Here is a 23,586-nt window from a genome sequence, read left to right on the forward strand (position 1 = left end):
CTTTGGCTCGACACCCACTCTGTGGTGGGCTGTTTGTAAGGAACTGCTGCAAAAAGGAAGTTAACCATCACAGCACGAACACCTTCAGTAAAAACAACGTTACTCGTCATTTATTCAGATATAAGTTTAGTGTGAGTAATAACTGTGCGCATGAGCAGTGAAATGCTTTAATGATGTAGCTTCTATCAAAGAGAACAGATCCTGCATTTCATGACTGATGTGTCTGTAGCAGCTTCTCCCGGCAGCTCTGCAGCACCGCACTACACAATGACGGATTAATAAAGTCTAATCTAATCTATTTTATGGACTTTTGTGTCATTGATGGCATTAATGTATCTTTTAAAAGACACCAGCATCCACATGTCTACCTCACAGGTGTGACAGCCAACCCAGGACCAGTGCCCACCTGACCCACTGATGCTGCCTGTTATGAGTTCAGTAAGAATGTAACCCTGTGGTCACCGTTACATTCTTTGTTTATAGCAGCGCATTTGTTGAAACCGTGTGTGTACGTGGTGCAACATCGACAAAGCCTGTCCATATTAGAGGTTAAAATTAAAATGGAAATAAGTGGTTTCCATCAAAAACAATTTTTTAGATCATATCTCGCTGAACGTGACATAAGATTTCATTATAAACGAGATGAAACATAAAGAAATTCCTGTTTTTATGTGTATATTTCTAACTTTCTGCTTCTTCATTCAGATCAAACTGAGGTTATTGTACAGAGCTTAGAAGCTTAGAAATATGGTATCTAACCAGATTCTTACTCTGGATGGCATTACCTTGGCCTCCAGTAACACTGTGAGGAACCTTGGAGTCATTTTTGACCAGGATATGTCCTTCAACGCACATATTAAACAAATATGTAAGACTGCGTTCTTCCATTTGCGCAACATCTCTAAAATTAGAAATATCCTGTCTCAGAGTGACGCTGAAAAACTAGTTCATGCATTTATTACTTCCAGGCTGGACGACTGCAATTCATTATTATCAGGAAGTCCTAAAAACTCACTGAAAAGCCTTCAGCTAATCCAAAATGCTGCAGCAAGAGTACTGACAGGGACTAGAAAGAGAGAGCAGATTTCTCCTGTTTTGGCTTCCTGTTAAATCCAGAATTCAAAATCCTGCTCCTCACATACAAGGTCTTAAATAATCAGGCCCCATCTTATCTTAATGACCTTGTAGTACCATATCACCCTATTAGAGCACTTCGCTCTCGCTCTGCAGGCCTACTTGTTGTTCCTAGAGTATTTAAAAGTAGAATGGGAGGCAGAGCCTTCAGTTTTCAGGCCCCTCTTCTGTGGAACCAGCTTCCAGTTTGGATTCAGGAGACAGACACTATCTCTACTTTCAAGATTAGGCTTCAAACTTTCCTTTTTGCTAAAGCATATAGTTAGGGCTGGACCAGGTGACCCTGAGTCCTCCCTTAATTATGCTGCAATAGACGTAGGCTGCAGGGGATTCCCATGATGCTTTGGGTGTTTCTTCTTCACTCACTATGTGTTGACAGACCTCTCTGCACTGAATCGTTCGTTTTTATTGGTTCTGCCGGAGGTTTCTTCCTGTTGAAAGGGGGTTTTTCCTTCCCACTGTCACCAAAGCGCTCAAAGGGGATCTTCTCTGCATTACTGTACGATCTTTACCTGAATATGTGTATTCTCATAATAACTAGAGAAGCATTTAGATATGAAACAAGTCCAATAGCTTTGCCTCTGCACTCCAACAAAAGGGTTTAAAATGAAACTTTAACAATGGGAGCACTTTCAGCTGCTCAGGTATGTTTGTGTGGACTTGGTGCAGGTTAAACACAACGAGGGTTCATACAAACACAGATCATTTTATTTGAAACATTTGCATCAAATCCACTCACAAATGCAACATTTCTCTAATCTAAGTCAGATGTAAAAAACTAAATAACAATCTCGGTTTGTAAACCCGGACAAATTAGTAACAGACTAACAAAGCTCGAAGCATCTGTACACACATCTATCTACATCTCACAGGGACGCAAACTGTTTCAATACTTTAGCATCGTAAGAGTTCACGTCACAGTCTGTCTGCTGCTGAGCCCTCAGACTGTGATGTGATCATCTATGACTGATGTCCCAGTGTGAGTCTGTGGGACAGCACGTGTCACTAAAACACTCGATGAGCATAAATGCGTCGGCCCGGCGTCGGTGATCTGTGGCTGCTGCTCTTCTAAGGCACTGATTCATTAAACCTTTGTTTTAAACATGTGCCGACACATCTACACCTCCATGGAAATATACCAGATATGTTCTTTTAGAGACATCGTATTTATGATCCGCACACTGTGTACATAAATCATATCCTGATAAAGAGCTGCTGATTCTGAGTGTTCAAAGCAGCAGATAAAAAGGTTTTGGACAGACGGAGAAAAATGAATTTTTATAATCAAGATAGCAAGAAGCTCATGTTTGTGCTGCATGTAACATTAAGAGCAAAGATCCTAAGAGTTGTCTAGTGCATTAATAAATGTGCATTTTTGTGTTTCATGAACAGATGTGCTCTACAAACATCTCCTGGCTTCAGCACGAGCTGTGCTTCATGTTCGTTTACCATCACTGGAAATGTGCGTGGCCTCCTGAAGAACGTGCACTTCCACTAAACGCTTAAATCATGCGACAAACACGCTTCTTTTACTCTAAAATACACATTTCCAGTTGATTTCATTGGTCACACACTGAGCCTAAACTACAGCTCAACTAATGGAAGCTCTCCTTCAGTTTGAAACACCTCCAGGGACCCGGCTGACCAGCATGAACACACCCTGCTCCAAACGGGGTCACTGCTGTGTTGGGATGTGTTCATGTTGCACTGCACAGCAGCTTTTATATCCCTGTGCTCTGCAGAGGTGTGCTGCAGAGGTGTGCGCTACGCTGAATAGTCTATGTGTGTCTTTACTTTAGTAAACTGTAGTAACGAGTGTTTAAACCCTACAGAGGAGACTTACTGTTAAAAATATCACCTGCATGAATATTTGCACCTACTTTAAAATAAATGTGTGTACCACAGAGTATTCATCTTTACAGCAGTTACACACAGCCAACAAACACAAATCCCCTTTGGGATATTCTGATTTTTGTTAAAGATACAAAGAGAAGATGCACACTCAGATGTTTGCAAACGGACAGTCTTCAAGCTACAGTTGTAGTTGATCAGGCTGCAGAAGCACCACCAACACTGGAAGTTGATTGAAGTCCTCTGGCAGCAGGAGAGACGCGTCTAGTTTGTCTGGAGCAGGTTGCTGAGAACTGGAGTTAGAAAGAGCACAGCGATCAGCCGGTGCCTGCTCACAGTCACCACCAGGGGGCAGCTGGGTTTAGTTACTGTGAGTTATCTTTGGTGCTGTTCTGGATGTTGCCAACATCACGCTACATCAGACCTTCATTTAAGACTTTACATATAATCACTGATTATTTCCCCCTGATCATTCTTTAGTACTCGAGCTGCAAACAGCAGACTGATCTGCATTCAAACATTTTAAATATTCACTTTTTTTCTCCTTCTAGTTCACACTTAACATGACTTTATCATATCAATGAACATGTGTTAGCTCACTCACTGCTCAGGTCACACATTTCAGAGCATAACAGTTTTAAACCTATTGACTGACCAGTCATCACTCATCACAGCTGAGAAAACCAGTGACACTAAAGCTACAGTAACTAGAATCTACTCTGTAACGAGAAGCTGAGAGGTCAGAGGAGGAATGATACTTTTTACTGTTACTTACGGGGCGATTGTGGCTCAAGAGTCGGCAGTTCATCTTGTAATCGGAAGGTTGCCGGTTCGAGCCCCGGCTCGGACAGTCTCGGTCGTTGTGTCCTTGGGCAAGACTCTTCACCTACCACCTACTGATGTTGGTCAGAGGGGCGGATGGCGCGATATGGCAGCCTCGCTTCTGTCACTCTGCCCCAGGGCAGCTGTGGCCCTCCACCAGTGTGTGAATGGGTGGATGACTGGGTGTGTAAAGCGCTTTGGGGTCCCTAGGGGACTAGTAAAAGCGCTTTACAAATACAGGCCATTTACCATTTACTCTGTGACAGCGTGACAGTCAAAGACCCAAGGCAGGTCTCAGTGATCACCTTCATCTTCTGATGAAAGATGATGGGTGTGGTCTCATCATCGGTTTGATGAGGTGACTCATATAATAATGGATTTATAAAGCGCTTTTCAAGGCACCCAAAGTGCTTTACAATGCCACTATTCATTCACTCTCACATTCACACACTGGTGGAGGCAGCTACAGGTGTAGCCACAGTCACCCTGGAGCAGACTGACAGAAGCGAGGCTGCCATATCGCACCATCGGCCCCTCTGGCCATCACCAGTAGGCGGTAGGTGAAGTGTCTTGCCCAAGGACACAACGACCAGGACAGAGAGCCCGGGGATCGGACCGGCAACCTTCCGGTTACAGATACACTTCCCAACCCCCTGAGCCATGGTCGCCCGCACAGTTTGATGAGGTGATGCTGTTGTCCTCAGCAGATCTCAGTCCAGTGAAAACTCCTTATTAAGTAATGTAATGAGAATCTGTAATGAGAAGCTGAGAGGTCCTTTTTACTGTTACTCTGTGACAGCGTGACAGTCAAGGACCCAAGGCAGGTCTCAGCGATCACCTTCATCTTCTGATGAAAGGTGATGGGTGTGGTCTCCTCATGAAGGTTCATGAACGGTTTGATGAGGTGACTCATATAATAATGGATTTATAAAGCGCTTTTCAAGGCACCCAAATCGCTTTACAATTCCACTATTCATTCACTCTCACATTCACACACTGGTGGAGGCAGCTACAGGTGTAGCCACAGCTGCCCTGGGGCAGACTGACAGAAGCGAGGCTGCCATATCTCGCCATCGGCCCCTCTGGCCATCACCAGTAGGTGAAGTGTCTTGTCCAAGGACACAACGACCAGGACAGAGAGCCTTCTTCCCAACCCCCTGAGCCACGGTCGCCCGCACAGTTTGATGAGGTGATGCTGTTGTCCTCAGCAGATCTCAGTCCAGTGAAAACTCCTTATTAAGACACCTTTTGTAACTTGGTAGTAAGCAGCCAGCTTAATCCTGATTCATGGCCATGTCACAGGCTGACGCTCTGCAGCCTTCTCAGAAATAAACTGAGTTATCACTGGTGTCAAAGTAAAGACAGGAAACAAAGACAACAGGCTTGTGTCTCCAAAAACCTCACATTTCATTCTGTTGAAGCCCTTCGCCCCTGATGGTGGAGAGAATACGATCGTACACTCACGTCTTCAACCATGCCGCATGCCAGGTTACAAAAATCAAGATGTGCAGGCGAAACAACACCAAAAGTGGCGCGGGCAGCTTTGGGGCGTGTCACGCCACCGTGCGTGGACTGTAAGAACTTACCTTGAGGCTCGGAACGAGTGCCTTGGTGTCCTTTCCCACTCTCCGGATCTGCACCTGGATCAGAAACACTCTTATCAGGATGACGTCAGAGTCCTGTCATCTGTAATCAGCAGTAATGAATTCATCATCACAGACATGAGGGATACCGACCTCCCTGCAGCTTGAAGCACAGCTTCTTCTTCTGATAAGCAAAGTAACTGGACGCTGCTCCCACCAGGGCAACGCCGACGGCACTGATGATCCCTGCGATCGGACCACTCCCTTCGAACGGGAAAAGGACACATTACTGGAAAGGACTTTAAATGTATTTATTCAAACTCTATTTTTAATCGGTGTCAAATGACTTCGTTCATCAAGATCAGAGTAAAATCACTTTAAAGCAGGAGTGTCCAACTCCAGGCCTCGAGGGCCGGCGTCCTGCAGCTTTAGACGTCCTTGATCCATCACAGCTGATTTAAATGGATAAATGAGCTCCTCAACATGTGCTGAAGGGCTGTGTCCCAATTCAGGGTCTGCAGCCTTAAAGTACGCAGCCTCAACGATCCTCAAGGGCCGCGTACTCAAAGACCGCTAAGGCTGGAATTGCGAGGCTTGTGAAATGGGACGGTCTAGCCTCCGTCGCGCTGCCCAGGTTGCCTAGCAACCATGACACTAACAGCTGGAAACGTTTCATACAGCTTTGTTTGACAGAAGTGAAGGAGAAAATCTTTTGTTCATTTGTTTGTTTCTACATGAGCTTTGATCATTCTCTGATTAAGCTCAGCTATTGAACGGCGTATATTTTAAAGTAAAGGCTTTAAAACCAAGTTAGTACAAACGTCACTAATGTCACATGACTTTCCCGACATGTGGCCAACAGTAATGTTTTAATGATCTTCGTTATTAAACATTTGCACATAAATAAGTGACATAATATTCAGTACTTAGTTTACTAAGTTACTCTTCGGGTGCCCCTCATCCGCAGTTTTTTTCGGCAAAATTATCCACACCCACCGCCCCGCTATGCATTCTGGGATATGTTGGGCCACGAAGTCTACACCGCCACGTCCTTAAAATTCAGGGAAATGAAGGACGCATTTGAGGGCCGCATTTCGAGCAGCCTTTGGATTGGGACAGCCTTCGTCGCGTCGCTGTGACGTAATCGGCCTTAAAATGCGGCCTTTAAGGCTGCAGACCCTGAATTGGGATACAGCCAAAGTCTCCAGAGGCCTGGGAATGAACTGATCATGTGAATCAGCTGTGTTGACCCAGGGTGAGATCTAAAACCTGCAGGACAGCGGCCCTGGAGGCCTGGAGTCGGACACCTCTGCTTTAAGATGGCAAATGTTTGCAAATACTTGTAACTTGATACCTGCTCAAGTGAGAAATCGAAACAGCGCTCTGTGTTTGATCGTTAGAGTTAAGATTTCAAGAACAATTCAAAAAGCTTGATCCAGACCCAGTCCACGAGCTGTAATGACCACAGTTCACCACACGATGGCGGTACCTGTGGCGTTAATAACTTTCAATGCCACAGTTAAAAATGTGCAGGACGGCAAATGAAAAGCAGATACAGCAGCTCCAGAGCAGGGTGTGGCAGCATGAATAATGAAGCTGTTCTTTGAAGCCTCACTGAGTCACCGAGTGTCTCATGATGCTGCTGATCACTGAAACAGGGAGTGGCCTGGATATTAAACAAGACTACACGTCAGGCTGGCAGCCTGTGCGTGACTGACTGCTGGGAAATGTGGAGAATGTCACTGCTCTCCTGTCTCACACAGGAACCTGAGGGCTCAGCATGATGTCTGTTATTATGATACTGGGACATAAATCCTACAGCACAACAACTCTCGTGGGTTTAGGAATCATATTTCAAATACACTCACCATTTCAAGCTGCTTTTATGATTTTATTATCATGTGTTACACTTTTCCCAAAATAAAATCCCTCAAAGACTCGAAGCAAACGTACGAAAAACCAAAACTCCAGTCGTACAAAGAGCAGAAGCTGAGCTGCGCCGAACAGAAGAAGCATCATCGGATCACACGTCAGAAAGTCTAACCCGGGAAGTTTGCAGCTCTGCATGTTGGATGTGTCAGCTGAGGCTTTGAATGCTATCCTAGGAATGCCGACTGTGGAAGAGGTAAGCAGGCGTGTCCTGACACAACGTGATGGCAGTGAAAAACCTGATTCCCAGTCAGCAAACCAGTTGTCAGGATCCCCACATGGATGAACATTTACATTCACAGTCAGACGTTAACAAACTCTCCCAGTATGAAGTGCTGCTGGTATGTGGTCCACTCTGACTGTCACAGCACTACAAAGCACACATCTGTTTGCACAGCAACAAATTACACACAGAAAATGCGAGTAACATATAAAAAGTATCCCAACGACCACAATCGTGGCACCCAGCAAAACAACGTGTCTAACTGCTCGTTGTGAGTCCATCAGAGGTTGTAAACCACACAGCTCACTGCACAGCTCGTAACAGATCCATGGCCCGCTCTAACAGAGGCGTTAAGATTCGCTTTAAGTTGGACATCCACACATAGACCTCCTCGGGCATGTTAGCGTCTAACATCTTCAGGATGTTCCCCCACAGAAAGTCTGGATCTGCAACGACACAATCGTAGCAGCGTTTTAACCAGAGAAACCAGACGGGGGGCCGTGTGAAGGAAATCAGGCTCATCAGCAACTTAGACAAAAGCAACCCATCAAACAGCCAGCACATCCTCCAGCTCCTCCCACCAAGGTGAGGAGCTTTCAAAACAGCTAGTAACAGGAAGTCCATAATGATAAAAACTAATGTAGGGAAGGCATTCTGTGGTGCTTCCTCCATGACAGGAAACAGGAAATGACCAACAACAAGAGCTTCGATTCTGAAGACAAACACACAGGAAGAAGAGCTGCGTGTCTTCAAGGCCGAATAGATAAATGTTGGTCTGATGTGCTGAAACCTTTTTATAGCGACTGCACAACCACATGATCTGCTGTCATTATTACAGCTCGTGATTATATGACCACCACGTTTAAACCACGTGATCATAAAAACAAGAACACTGAACACAGACTGAGCATGGTCCTCATCATGGACACACTGCAGGTCTGAAGCATGGACGGAAGAGTAAACGTGGGACTCACCTTGAGGCTGTCCAGCACCACCTGTGAGAACACAGGACTCACATTAATCAACTGTTTATTACAGACATGTGCTTCATACTGTGACACTGATGTCATGATGATGCTAACACGAGGACGAGGAGCTGCCTGAGTGCAGCTTTGTGCTTCTCGTTTCTCGTTTTTCTGTTTATTTCTGCATCCATGTGGTTCAAAGTTGTTCTTTATAACCACAGATGAACCAAAAGGACTCGAGTCCTCTGAGCCTGCAGAGCTGCTGCTCTGAGGCAAACCTGTGTGTGTGTGTGTGTGTGTGTGTGTGTGTGTGTGTGTGTGTGTGTGTGTGTGTGTGTGTGTGTGTGTGTGTGTGTGTGTGTGTGTGTGCAGTACAACGGATGATCTGATATCGTCGTGTTGCTGTTGTTCCCAGATCATCATGAAAATGTTGTTCCAGGTTCAACATTGCAAGTGACCAATCACATTGTTGTGACGTTATTCTTTTGCGCACCAACCCATTCGTGCATTTATGAAATTCCAATGTTGCAAGGACAATATCAATTCTGCTTAGCGTTTATTAAAGGGTCAGGGTTAGGGTCAGGGTTAGGGTCCGTTGATCGGCGGACAAAGGCGGTTTCTCGCAGCTTAAGTACAGTTTTTTGTTTTACGCCGGTTTTTCCCGAAGTCGCAAAAGTATGACATCACAACATTCTGATTGGTCACTTGCAATGTTGATCCTGGAACAACCTTTAGTATGATGATCTGGGAACAACACCAACACGAGGATATCAGATCGTGCACAGTACAACATCGAGTGCTGCAGTTCTGCACTCGTCCAGGCGAAGCATGAAGAGTAAACGTGGGACTCACCTTGAGGCTGTTCAGCTCCACCTGTGAGAACACGGGACTCACATTAATCAACTGTTTATCACAGACATGTGCTTCATACTGTGACACTGATGTCATGATAATGCTAACATGAGCGTGCTCATTGGCTGATCTTGAGCAAAGTATTTTTTGTGTGTACTCCTGCTGCTCTTGTTACATGAAACATGCAGTAAAAATATTTGTAAGGTAGAATAAAAACGAGACAAGATGAACCAAAGTACTGCATACCCTGAGGATCCATGGCACGACCTGAAAGAAGAGGTTAGACGTCAGTCAGAGAGCTGACCTCAGCACAGCAAATTAACATCACAAACCTCAGTCATGACTTTCCTGTCTTTGGTCAAAATACAACTAATTATTTTAATGCCGTCACTAAACCAAGACCGAGGGTGTCCAACTCCAGGCCTCCGGAGTCCGATGTGTCCTTGATCCAACATGTCCTGAAGGTCTGCAGAGGCCTGGGAATGAACTGATCATGTGATTCAGGTGATCTCTAAAACCTGCAGGACACCAGCCCTCGAGGCCTGTGGCCTATTATCTATGTCAGCGGTCTCCAACCCCCGGGCCTCGGACCGGTGCCGGGCCGCGAGTCGTTTGGTACCGGGCCAAGAGTTGAGGCTCAGGTGTGAAATGTATAGTTTTCAGGGTTTTTATTGGTTTTCAGTGTTATTTTGTTATCGTTTTTATCGTTAACTCGGTTTTCCTGGGTCTTTTCACGTGTGTTATGAATAAATCTTCTTTTTTTCTGTACCGGTACTAGTTTTATTTTGTTGTATTTATCCGCGACACCTTAAAGGCCGGTCCATGAAAATATTGTGGAGCATAAACCGGTCCGTGGCACAAAAAAGGTTGGAGACCGCTGCTCTAGGAGATAATACTTTGGAATTAAAAACCAAAAAGATCTAAACTTGTTTTCCTGTATTTTCCTTTTTTCAATGATAAGAAGAAACAACATTGCAGATGTTCTGATAAACAATGTTTTGATCTGTCCTTTGGTAAACTGGTGGTAACAAATAGCTTCTAGTCATTTAAAGGTCAGCAGCTCAGTATTGCTCTTCACAGGACCTCAGACTGGTCCTAACGTAGCACCTTCCTAGTTCTGGTGACCACTTCAAGTCAAAAACAACAAAGTGAAAATGCTTTTATATCCCATAATCAAACCTCCAAAAGCTCCATCCCAGCTTTTTGACCTTTCACACACGGCGGTCGCTGCAGCTATGCAAAGGCTGTTTACTTGTACGTCTGTCAGTGTTGATGGTATACTTGCACATAAACCATATTTATTATAGTTTATATACATGCTGTTATATTGACATGTTTTTTATCAAAAATATTTGAGTTATTTTATAGTTTTTACACAGTGTATATTATTCATTCGTGTGCCTGTTGTCTACCTAAGTGGATGTAAAAAACTCTGAAAAGTACACGTTTAAAAAAATGAAGTTCAAAAATCTTTTTTCTTGCCTAAAGATGAATAAAAACCATCCAGAGTGAGGTTGTCATAATTCATGCATGGAACGGTTAAACATGTGCAGGAAACTCATTAAATAACAAATAAGGGCCAAAATGCATCAACCTCAATGATAAAAAATCTACTGCAATAAAGACTAAAAATAAAAAGATAGTTGCTCATGTTTGCAGATGAAAACTGTCTCTTTTGTCTCTTTTGTCTTTACGTAACTTCAGTTCCCTCGAGACAACATCAGGGATAAATAATGAAACAGTGTTGGAGAAGAGCCACAGGGCGTCAACATTACTGTGACATTATATCAATGTGTTGTTGTCCTCCAGTGACACATGAAACCATTGTAGCAGCTGGGCAGAGTCAGCGGTAGTGAAGGGCAACAAAACACAACAATAGACAGGAAGAACTGCACAACTCCAAAATGTTTCCTAAAAAACTGGAACCACTGAATCTGACTCACACATGGGAACAAAAACTGCATAACAGCAGTAAAAACATACTTATCAGCTACAGTGCAGATTTAGACCGTATTATAGTGCCGTCTGTCGTTTATATAATCAAAGGTGAGCTGCAAACACCAGCAGTAAACAGCTGGAATCACAACAACTAACATCCTGATTATTTATCCCAGGGGTGTCCAACTGCTCACCCTGGGTCAACACACCTGAATCGCATCATTCCCAGGCCTCTGGAGAACGTAAAGACATGTTGAGGAGGTCATTCAGTCATTTAAACCAGCTGTGCTGGATCAAGTTCACGTCTAAAACCTGCAGGACACTCGAGGCCTGGAGTTGGACTCCTGTGATTTAGGGTGACACTGGAGCCAAAACACAGACATAAAAAGCACAATCACGATAAAATAACATAAAATAACCGTCATCGTACCTCCTGAGCGGCCTCCATCAGGCTTGTAGTCTCCACCGCTCACATCAAACAAGTCGGAATCATCAAAACTTCCACCACCTGAAAAATGACGAGGCATAAACAACCAATTATGGCGTCACATCACCAACACTTCCACAGGCCAGCTCTGCACCGCTACAGCTGTTTTTAACAACATCTGCTGAGACTGAAAATCTGCCACAAATACACCGCTCGATGATCAGTGAACACAAATGTTGGTTTTCTTGATGAATTCAGTCGTTGTCATATCTTAAAAAGGTAAATGTTCATTTATTTCCATTCATGGTTGTGACAGGAAAAGCATATGTAAGGTCACGTGATTAGAGCCTCAAAATGCCTCAATTATTATGTTTATTGGCGTTCATGATGTGCACTGACGAACTGACGGGGAAGCAAAGAGAAAGAGCCTCAGGTCAGAGCTGCTGAACTGGAATCTCATCCATAAATCAGCGTCGAACCAACAACCTGCCGCTGACAGCAGCTTATGAAACAGGCTTACCTCCTCCACCCTTTGGTGGCTTGACAGCAGGTTTGTCAGGTTTGGTGGTTGGTCCTGTAAATACAAATGCATCATGGGAACCAATAATAATATATACGATAAACAAAGCAGATGGATTAAAGTCTATGTGGGCAAAGGCCCACCTGTTAGCACAGTAGCTACACGTCTACCATGCTCTGATAGCACCACGTTAGCATTGAGCCACACACACAGGAGTCACAGATGAACTCGCTCCACTCTCTCTCACGCTTCCCAGGACTCACCATTACCAGCACTAACAAAACTGGAGCGACTGATGGGAATGATCCATGTCTTACCTGGGTTGACAGCGTCTTCCAGATCGAATCCGTTGGAATCTGTGACATAAAAAAGAAAATACTTCAAACACTGTAAGTGATGATTCATTTACCTTCAAATACACTCACACACAAAACAAACATGTAAAATCCATCTTAGCATCAGTGTCCTTGCACCACAGGATGTATGAAGGCAGCACGCAGACCTACCAGAGCCTCCAGGACTTGGTTTCTTGGGTTTTTCCGGCTGTGAATCGCCTGTGCAAAAAAGATTTATTTAAACAAAAACATTTGGTGGACAGTCCAAGCATGGCTAACGATGAGCTGTTTTATGATTCTTAACAGATTTGCATTTGTAGAAGTAAAAATCAGACATGAGATTAAAAAAGGACAAATTCTGACACTCAGCAGAAGAAAATCAGTAAAATCAGACGTCAGCGTGTCTACCTGGTCCGAATGCATCCCAGAGGTTTAGGTCACCTGAAGGAGAAACACATGGATTAGTCTGTTAGCTCGTCCACGTGTGTGGCTTCAAAACAGGAAGCTGTGCAGCATCAACTAGGACATGAGTTTAAATCTATATTTACACAGTCCTACATTCTTATTATGAAGCAGTTTCTGCCAAAACCACAAGAAGAGCGTGAAAAACATCCAAGTTTGATTCATCGAGTTTGATTTACACAGACGATATGTTACAATGAATACACCTGTAATGTCATATATACATATATACACTGACATATTGTGTTCAAGACAATGGGACAGACTAACACAGATCATCATATGTGTAATAATCATCATTGTAAACAAAAGGCCACTGATGGCGAGCTACACACCATCCTTCTTGGGTTGCTCTGGTGCCTTTGGCTTCTCTTTGGGTTTCTGGGGTGTCGGCTCTAAAGAAACAGAAAGAAGTGAGTGAATGAAACCTTTAAAAAATCAATGCTAGGAAAAGTGCCCGATGTGACGATCACTCACCTGGTGCACCCAACGCATCCTCCAGGTCGAAATCTGTATGAAGACACGAGGAAGAGCATTACAGTTTAATAAAGGAGACTGTGGAGTGTAACCACAGGAGGGCCACACATCACATAAATACCTTTATATCTATACATGTCTGTAATACTGTTATCCAGCTTTGACTAGCAGACACAAACATGCCCGTGTGGCCCATGGTGGGAAGCTGTGAGTGACCTGGGTCATGAATGGAAGACTGGGAGTACTGGGAGTACTGGGAGTACTGGGAGTACTGAGAGTACTGGGAGTACCGGCAGAGCGAACATGTCCAGAATGGTGACGTCACATTAGATGGTTTCATGCACAGTGTGGAAGGTGGCAGGTAGATGTGTACCAGATGATAAATGTAACTACAATGATAAATGTAACTACAATGATAAATGTAACTTCAATAATAAATGTAACTACAATAATAAATGTAACTACAATGATAAATGTAACTACAATGATAAATGTAACTACAATAATAAATGTAACTACAATGATAAATGTAACTACAATGATAAATGTAACTACAATAATAAATGTAACTACAATGATAAATGTAACTACAATGATAAATGTAACTTCAATAATAAATGTAACTACAATAATAAATGTAACTACAATGATAAATGTAACTACAATGATAAATGTAACTACAATAATAAATGTAACTACAATGATAAATGTAACTACAATGATAAATGTAACTACAATAATAAATGTAACTACAATGATAAATGTAACTTCAATAATAAATGTAACTACAATAATAAATGTAACTACAATAATAAATGTAACTACAATGATAAATGTAACTACAATAATAAATGTAACTACAATGATAAATGTAACTACAATGATAAATGTAACTTCAATAATAAATGTAACTTCAATAATAATAAATGTAACTACAATAATAAATGTAACTTCAATAATAAATGAACTACAATAATAAATGTAACTTCAATAATAAATGTAACTTCAATAATAATAAATGTAACTACAATAATAAATGTAACTTCAATAATAATAAATGTAACTACAATAATAAATGTAACTTCAATAATAATAAATGTAACTACAATAATAAATGTAACTTCAATAATAAATGAACTACAATAATAAATGTAACTTCAATAATAAATGTAACTTCAATAATAATAAATGTAACTACAATAATAAATGTAACTACAATAATAAATGTAACTACAATGATAAATGTAACTACAATAATAAATGTAACTACAATGATAAATGTAACTACAATGATAAATGTAACTACAATAATAAATGTAACTACAATGATAAATGTAACTTCAATAATAAATGTAACTACAATAATAAATGTAACTACAATAATAAATGTAACTACAATGATAAATGTAACTACAATAATAAATGTAACTACAATGATAAATGTAACTACAATGATAAATGTAACTTCAATAATAAATGTAACTTCAATAATAATAAATGTAACTACAATAATAAATGTAACTTCAATAATAAATGAACTACAATAATAAATGTAACTTCAATAATAAATGTAACTTCAATAATAATAAATGTAACTACAATAATAAATGTAACTTCAATAATAATAAATGTAACTACAATAATAAATGTAACTTCAATAATAATAAATGTAACTACAATAATAAATGTAACTTCAATAATAAATGAACTACAATAATAAATGTAACTTCAATAATAAATGTAACTTCAATAATAATAAATGTAACTACAATAATAAATGTAACTTCAATAATAATAAATGTAACTACAATAATAAATGTAACTTCAATAATAATAAATGTAACTACAATAATAAATGTAACTACAATAATCAGCTGCAAGCAGGTCCATGTTTCAGTGACGCTGTTTTTATTACCAACGCTGTCGTTTTACATTTCTACGTTTTTCTACGATACCATCACTGAACTATTAAGATGTTTGGTATTTTGTTGTTTATTTGTAGCCTTTGTTTATTAACATATTTTAAATACCTTCACTGTACTAAAACGAATCTTAAATACCAGTTTCACTAAGTTGAACGTAGAACTGGGAAAACTGGCTGAAATGTTTTTATTGCAGAGTGGAGTCAGAATGTTCCCTGTGCTATTGAAAGCGTATCGTCACAACCCACAGTCCACACTAATCACACGGCTCACTGTGCGTGTTGGATACAGTCATACGGTGTATTTGCTGGTTGCTACGGCAGCTCTGACTGACACATCAAGAAGCTGTAAAGAGCACGAGTCACAGCTGACAGTAGGAGGTGTGAACCGCACTTTGCCTGAACAAGTGCAGAAATGCAGCACTTGCTGGGCCCGTTGATCTTGTGCTGCACGCGTCCACAGACACACACAGGTTTGCCTCAGAGCAGCAGCTCTGCAGACAGGCTTAGAGCACTCGTGTGCCTTTTGGTTAAACTGTGGTTATAAAGCACAACCAGGACGCACTTTGAACCACATGGATGCAGCAATAAAACGAGAAACGAGAATCCAGAAGCACAAAGCTGCACTAAGGCAGCTCTCTGGCCAGCACGGACTTTTAATGGAGCCGAACTAGTTTTTGCATATTCCTTTTATCTGCTTTGCACTTTTTAAATATAGTTTGTGATCAGATGAGTGCAGCAGGACAAATGTTCGAGGTGATGGACGACAGAAGCTTTCTGTTTCATTTTAGTTTAATTCTCTGGTGTCTTCCTACGATTATTTTATCCATGCTGGGAGTTTGTTGTTTCATTGTTTGGCTTATTATGTAATATATACGCAGCCTATATATGTAGGTCTGTTTCTTCATTGGATTGTTGTGTGTATTATTGTAGGGTCGACCTTACAATATAAAACAGACAGACAAAACACAACGCACATATGCAAACAGTCCCACAAACCTACGGCCTTTTCTGACTCATGCCAGGACAATATGTATGACATGTAGATTATTGATCAGCTCTGTGTGGCTCTGATTCATGGTTACATGACCTCTGACAGGTGATGTAAGACGATGGCGAAGGTTCATCCTGGCAGTTCTGCAGTTTGGAAAGTGTTTTAATTCTTTTCTCCAAATATTAATGTCCCATCAAACACGCGCGTCTGGCCCCACGGTGAGCACGCCAGTGTGGGTGTTTCGGCATGTTTCCTGGGTTACAGTTATAATTTAAGATTTATGCAAAGTATCGTGACGAGCTGTGAAGTGGAAACCTCAGTTACTAAACTACAGTGCGTGCCACCTACTTTAGAAAGCATGCCTGTGGTTAGCCATACCAGCTCTGAGCCTCATACAGGAAGTGTGACAGAGGAAGACGTGCAAATGGCGTGCAAACTTTAAATGTAGCTGACACAAAGGCTGGACTGACATCTGTCAGCTAGCTTAACGCCTCCAAACAGGATGCAGGCAGAAAATGAATGGATGGATTTTTGTCCCCAAAGGTTATACCTCGGAGTATAACTTGAACAAATCCTGGAGATGTATGTATGATGTGATATGTGTGTTACTTGTATTTGATTTTTGGAGTTGTTACTGAGCACTTTCTTGTTGTTAGTGTCTTTAATGTCTGTCATTTAGTGTTTATTGTTATTAACCTCTGTCTCTCTTCCACAGCATGTCTTTATCCTGTCTTCCTTCTCTCACACCAACCAATCACAGCAGATGGCCCCGCCCCTCCCTGAGCCTGGTTCTGCTGGAGGTTTCTTCCTGTTAAAAGGGAGTTTTTCCTTCCCACTGGGTTGGGTTTTTCTCTGTATGTATGATTGTAGGGTCTACCTTACAATATAAAGCACCTGAGGTCACTGTTGTTGTGATTTGGTGCTGCATAAATAAAGTTCAATTGAATTATTGTTGTGGTTATTTGTCGTTGTTTGAACCGAGGAGAAGATCAGCTTGGTTGATTTGGATCTTCTGTGTGTGGATGACTGAATGTGTAAAGCGCTTTGGGGTCCTTAGGGACTAGTAAAGCGCTGTACAAATACAGACCATTTTAGGCCATTTCTCACATTAGTCCACACAGATATGCAGCCACGTCAGGCCCACTCACAGGTTAACATGTTAACGTCGCACTCACAATCTTTTCTACAGGCACCCCAACCTTCATTTGTAAATGAATGAAAATAAAACGGTTTGCTTGATCCTGACGAGCAGCATCTTTTCGCTCTGAACTCGTACCAGTCCTGTGACAAATTGCTTCAACTTCTGGAATTTGGTGTATTCCCAAAAAGGAGATAATCCTGGAAACCTCCAGAAGCAGCTATCATGTGTTTGACCCAAAGAACAAAAAGCCCAGAGGACCACACTAAGGACGCTGTAACAAACATGTAATAAACATTTTTCAACATTATATGAAATGTAGTGTTAATGTAATTATTCCAGAAAACAAACAATGGAAAAGGTTGCAAATGCGTCTGATATGAGCTTCAAGCCTAAACTCTTTAATGACATCATTGCGCTCTGGGAGGAACATCCTATATTTAAAAATATAAAAATATAAATTTAAAAAATATATATCTATATATAACAGCCTATATTTGTAGATCTGTGCGAAGCTGGCAACATTAAATTTGCTTCAAAACCCCACGTGGGCATGACGTGATCAGCGATTGGCGCACACGCATTAAAGTTTAGAGAGACGTGTTACGCGCAGTTTCAGACGTTTATGCGCACAGGAGGGTCGTTAACAGAGACAATGTTCGGATTCGTGAACTAAATAAATTGTGAATAAAGGATCCCGGTTTGGATCGAGGCATTTGGAAACAGTTCAGTGCTCAGGTTGCTTCGTGTTTTTGTGTGCATTGAACCACAGTCCTCAAAAGTTACACGTTATTACAAACATTTGTCTTATTCTACGCGTGTGGATCATATCGTCCGCGCGTGAAAAAGACTTTATCACTACGGAATAATACGCAGCTTTTCAAACAAGCGCTTCTTTGTTTGTTTGCTTGTTTGTTTGTTTTTGGCGAGTGGCCAAACAACTTTTTAATTAATGTAATCGTCTCGCATGACCTTAAAAAGCAGTTACACACAATAATACTGGCAGCTGCGCTTTTACCTTGTGTTAATGTTCCAGTAACCAGGAAAAGCAGCGCAATCCTCAAACAAAGCTTCATGTTGGCTCTTCTGTAGCCGTGTGCGCGGAGCGGCGGCGGGTATTTGTGGACTCAGAAACACTCCGCTGGTGTCTTCTTACACTTCATGAGTCAACTTTGCCTGTGAAGCACAGACTGGGTGTGGCAGCCTCTGAGAGGGCGTTGTGCGTGAGACGCAGGGAGAGACACAAGAACAGCAAACGGAGCCTGAAATGTTTCAGAGATTTCCCCCAAAATGTACATCAGCGGATATAAATGTTACAGTTCGTATGTTTGCTGCTGATTATGTACTTTAGTTGTAGCTATAAGACTGAGCTTTTTTAAGGCAGGGAGGTCTTTCATGGGATGACTCATATTTTCTGGCTTGGTCGTAGCCCCAGGGCTCAGGCTCCTCACCAGCTTATACAACAAGAACCAGCAAGTTTCTGAAACGTGTGTGCCACCTAGTGTGTGTCAGCCTCTGTCATTTCACACACTTTCACCACATTGTTCCTCAATGTTTGTTCCAGTTTAACTTTTACAAGCAATCGGATTTTTGGCTATGATTACTATGACATGCAACGGTTCAGGGTATCCATGTGTACGCCTGTGTGATTACAGAGAACTATAGTAAGAGCTGATCTAGATTTTCAATTCAATTCAATTCAATTTTATTTATATAGCGCCAAATCACAACAAAAGTCACCTCAAGGCGCTTCATAGATACAGAGAAAAGCCCAACAATCATATGACCCCCTATGAGCAAGCACTTTGGCGACAGTGGGAAGGAAAAACTCCCTTTTAACAGGAAGAAACCTCCAGCAGAACCAGGCTCAGGGAGGGGCGGGGCCATCTGCTGCGACCGGTTGGGGTGAGAGAAGGAAGACAGGATAAAGACATGCTGTGGAAGAGAGACAGAGGTTAATAACAGATATGATTCAGTGCAGAGAGGTCTGTTAACACATAGTGAGTGAGGAAGAAACTCTCAGTGCATCATGGGAATCCCCCGGCAGCCTACGTCTATTGCAGCATAACTAAGGGAGGATTCAGGGTCACCTGGTCCAGCCCTAACTATATGCTTTAGCAAAAAGGAAAGTTTGAAGCCTAATCTTGAAAGTAGAGACATAATTGCAACAGATTTGCAACATAAACACACCTGGGATTCCTTCTGCTTATCACATCCCTGTAAATCATCACAAGAGTTTCAGGAAACTCAACTTCTGACCTTGAGGTCACTGAGATTCAAACTCATTATAGATTTTTAGGAGACACATTGGAAACTCCCATGTCACTGCTTTCTCCTTGCCTGCCCACCTGGCAGCATGACCCCATCAGCCTGTTAAAGTTAATCAGTCATTTCATTTGCACCATAGAGAGGAAGAGCAATCAGCACGTTTCTTATCTCTTATAATAAACAGACAGTTAACCAGTTGGTGTAGCATGAAAGAACTTCTTTACACGAGTATGGCAGCTGATACACGTGTCACTGAACACATTAGAAATATGGACGCCTGTGGATTTAAACCTCAACATGTAAATAGAAATTGTTGTTTAAACCACATCTAAAGCATGGCTGGACCGAACCAGGTATGAAAGACAAGTCATGCTAAACAGACACTAAAGCCGGCTACAGTCACCAGTGACAGTTTGAATGTAATGAGTTCATGTTATTACTGGTTCTCTGTGTTTTTACAGTGGAAAATGCTGCTTCAACCAAGTGAGTGTGTGAGGAAGAACATCTTTTAAGTGCTCTGCATGCTGTTTACTATTTTACAAAATGAAAAGATTGCCATGTCATTACTTGACTTCTGCTGCAACTCTGAATTATGCCACATTCAGAAGTTTGCAGATGACACGGCCATCATGAGGTGTATCTGGGATGATCAGGAAGAGGAGACAGAAGTCTGGTGAGGAACTTCGTCACATGGAGTCACACAAACCACCTGCAACTCAACACCTCAAAGGCTAAGGAACTGGTTTTGGGCTTCGGGAGGTCCAGAGCAGGTCCACTGCTGGTTCAGATAGAGGGGGAGGAGGTGGAGGTGGTCAACAAGTACATCATTACCCCAAACCGACATTACCTGCTGATCTGTCCGCCACTGACTGATGTCCCCCTGGTCCCAGCTCCTATATTTGTTCCACTTTTAACAGTAATACACAAACTCTGACTCGGACCTCTCTCTCCCACAGTCAACACAATACCGTCATGATCACAAACAGAAACAGAATCATCATAAATCCAGTAACTCCAAAAACATTAATAACCTCCGGCCCCTTCAAAGATGTCAACATCCATTCAACTCTACCGTTAAATATCCACCAGACTCGATCAGTATGGCACTTCTAAATGTTCGCTCTCTGTTGAACAAGTCTTTTATTATTAATGATTTAATTTTAGATAATAAACTTGTTTATTTTTAACTGAAACATGGCTGAGCTCGGATGCACCAGTTGTTCTCACTGAGGCCCCCCCACCAAACGTTAATTTCTCTTTTCCTATTAGAAGTGGTGAGAGAGGTGGTGGGACTGCATCGTTAACCAACACACTCACCTCCAAACACATTTTATTTGATCATTTTACCTCTTTTGAATTCCATGCTGTTGTTTCAGCAGCCCTCCAGTTTTATCTGTCACAGTTTACAGACCAGCTAAAGACAGTGCTGCTTTTATCAAGGGATTCTCTGAAGTTTTAACAAACATACACTCAAAATATAACATGATAATTCTAACCGGTGATTTTAACCTGCACATAGATAATCCTTCTGCATCAAAACAATTCTTAAACATTCTTCACTGTTTGGATTTTACCTGCATGTCACGCAGCCGACTCACAACAGAGGACACACTCTGGACCTGGTCATCACCCATGAGCTGTCCACCAGCGTGTTGTTGACTTGGCTGTCTCTGACCACTACTGTGTGTTTTTAACATCACTGGAACTGTGAGGAGGCGCTATCTAACCTCTGAAGTGGCTGCAAATTTGTGATTTTACCTGCACCCTGTGATTTTATTTTTAATCATTTTAACAGCAAACTGAAGAAAAGCCTTGACTCCGTTGCTCCACTCACCACCAAAAAGATTAACGTAAAACATTTATCACCCTGGAGAAACGAAGAAGTCAAAACACTCAAAAGGAATTTCAGGGCAGCAGAAAGGAGATGGAGGAAAAGTAAAAATGCAACCAACCATCAAATACTTTGCAACTTAAAATGTACAATAATACACTAAGGAATTCAAGAAATTCATACTTCACCAAAATAATCAGTAATAACAAAAATAATCCCGAGGTCCTCTTTTCCACCATAGATCATTTATTTAACCCTGATTCTAACAGCTCCACAGACTCGCTCTGTGAGCAGTTTGCACCACTTCAGGGGAAAAGTCAGCTCAGATCTGATATTTTATCCCCTCTTCACTTTATAAAACACTTTATGGATTTTTTGAAGCTGAGCTTTCATACATGATGAATTGCTCTCTTCAGTCGGGTGTCTTCCCTGCTGCCTTTAAAACGGCGGTGCTGAGGCGCCTTCTGAAGAAGAGCAGTTTGGACTGTAATGATTTTAATAATTACACACTTGTATCCAACTTACCATTTTTAAGTAAAACTTTAGAAAAACTTGTTTTTACTCAGATTAATGACTTTTTGACTTCAGTGTGTCGAACTGCGGTCGTGTGTGTGGAGAATAGCAGAACTTTCCCCGGAGCCCCGTCCCTCACTATAGCACTACTCTGCACTTCCTGTATAAACACCTGGTGGAGTCTGTGAATTCTTGTGTACAGCTGATTCTGGAGTCCTGCGCTCGAGTCCCCCACGTCGAACCTCAACAGTAAAAATGTTTTCACTAAGGACTCTAGTGGTGATTTTCTTCAGGAAGGACTGCTGCTGACTTGCTGTTGATTTTTGGATTTTGGTGGGAAGACGCTAGTTTGGAGAAAGAAGCTGCAGAGCTTTTTGCACTAAGGGCTAAGCAAGTACTGTAAATCCAAGACGAGCTGCCAAAGAACTGTCCACTCACTGGTTTCTCCGTTTACGTAAAAGACCATCTCTGAGTGGAGGAGGGGCCTAAGGGTACATCTGACACCGTCTTACGTGCTGTGATTGCAGCCATTCCCCAACTCTCTGTGAATGATACTCATGGTTATTGATCAGTGGTTATTGATCACTGATCAAGGACTCATTCCACTTATTGCAAAGAGTCAAACAGGAAGTGGCAGATTCCAAGCCTTTTTATAGGAGAAATTTGGAGCTCACCAATTATGGAGGAAAGAGGGAAAAACAACAAAGTTTATCAGAGTTTTTTTAAATTGTCTCTTGAATCGTGTAAACAAAATTGTGTTTTGGTGGTTTTGTGTAAAAGCCTCAGAAGGAGTAAATAGATGCTAGTGTGCAAACGTACTTGATATGTAACATAACTAATAACTGCTTGCATATGTGACGACCCTTTTGGCTTATGCGTGTCTTGTTTGCAGGCGTTGGAGAGGCGGAGTTTGCGTTTACAATCAGTGACACTGGCAACACCTGGGCCTGTGAGCCAAAACTCCATAAAAAGCCTTAAATAGCTGCGTTTGGCTCCTTTTCCTTCGGCGAAAGCCAAACCAAATGGCACCAGGCGTTGGGTTTGGCTTTCAACACCATTACATGCGCCATTTTCCCACCCAGGCACTCTGCTGATGGTACTGACTACACACACCACAGTTTGTGTTTTTTGACAGTAGGTTTTCTTCTGTTTTATTAATTAATAAATAAATAAAGTAGTCTGGAAACCTTTGTGACACACAGTTTATTCTGGGGAGGAGCTTAAGCTTTATACACCTGGGTTGATGCAGGTGAGGGATTGTTCAAGGTGACCCTGTAAGAACATCGACCCAGCCTTTTTGTTTCAGTTGTTCTCAGGTCCTTTTGAACAGCTTTCAGTAGAGATGGCCAAATCAAGTTTTTCCCAAGCAGTGAAGCTTTTATTGAAAAAGGTTCATTACTTTA

The 23,586-nt window shown here is 41.9% G+C and overlaps 1 protein-coding gene across 7 annotated transcripts; it reads right to left on the reverse strand.

The window, feature by feature from the left end:
* Nucleotides 1-1,820: 1,820 nt before the first annotated feature.
* On the reverse strand, nt 1,821-18,893 carry cd99 (CD99 molecule). 7 transcript variants are annotated; one of them, XM_085151443.1, is made up of 14 exons: nt 18,590-18,882; nt 13,519-13,551; nt 13,377-13,436; nt 12,988-13,020; nt 12,751-12,798; nt 12,562-12,600; nt 12,245-12,298; nt 11,728-11,805; nt 9,606-9,626; nt 9,360-9,380; nt 8,517-8,537; nt 5,544-5,654; nt 5,394-5,447; nt 1,821-3,278 (listed from the first exon to the last, which is right to left on the reverse strand). In XM_085151443.1, the coding sequence occupies exons 1-14, from the start codon at nt 18,645-18,647 to the stop codon at nt 3,250-3,252; spliced, it is 660 nt and encodes a 219-aa protein (XP_085007569.1). In that variant the 5' UTR covers nt 18,648-18,882; the 3' UTR covers nt 1,821-3,249. The 7 variants fall into 7 exon arrangements, with proteins under 7 accessions (XP_085007569.1, XP_085007570.1, XP_085007571.1 ...); XM_085151444.1 differs by lacking the exon at nt 9,606-9,626 and having other exon boundaries at nt 11,707-11,805; nt 18,590-18,888; XM_085151445.1 differs by lacking the exon at nt 8,517-8,537 and having other exon boundaries at nt 18,590-18,883.
* Nucleotides 18,894-23,586: the final 4,693 nt, after the last annotated feature.

The sequence above is a fragment of the Neolamprologus multifasciatus genome, chromosome 23 (assembly GCF_963576455.1).
Source record: "Neolamprologus multifasciatus chromosome 23, fNeoMul1.2, whole genome shotgun sequence".
NCBI lineage: Eukaryota > Metazoa > Chordata > Actinopteri > Cichliformes > Cichlidae > Neolamprologus > Neolamprologus multifasciatus.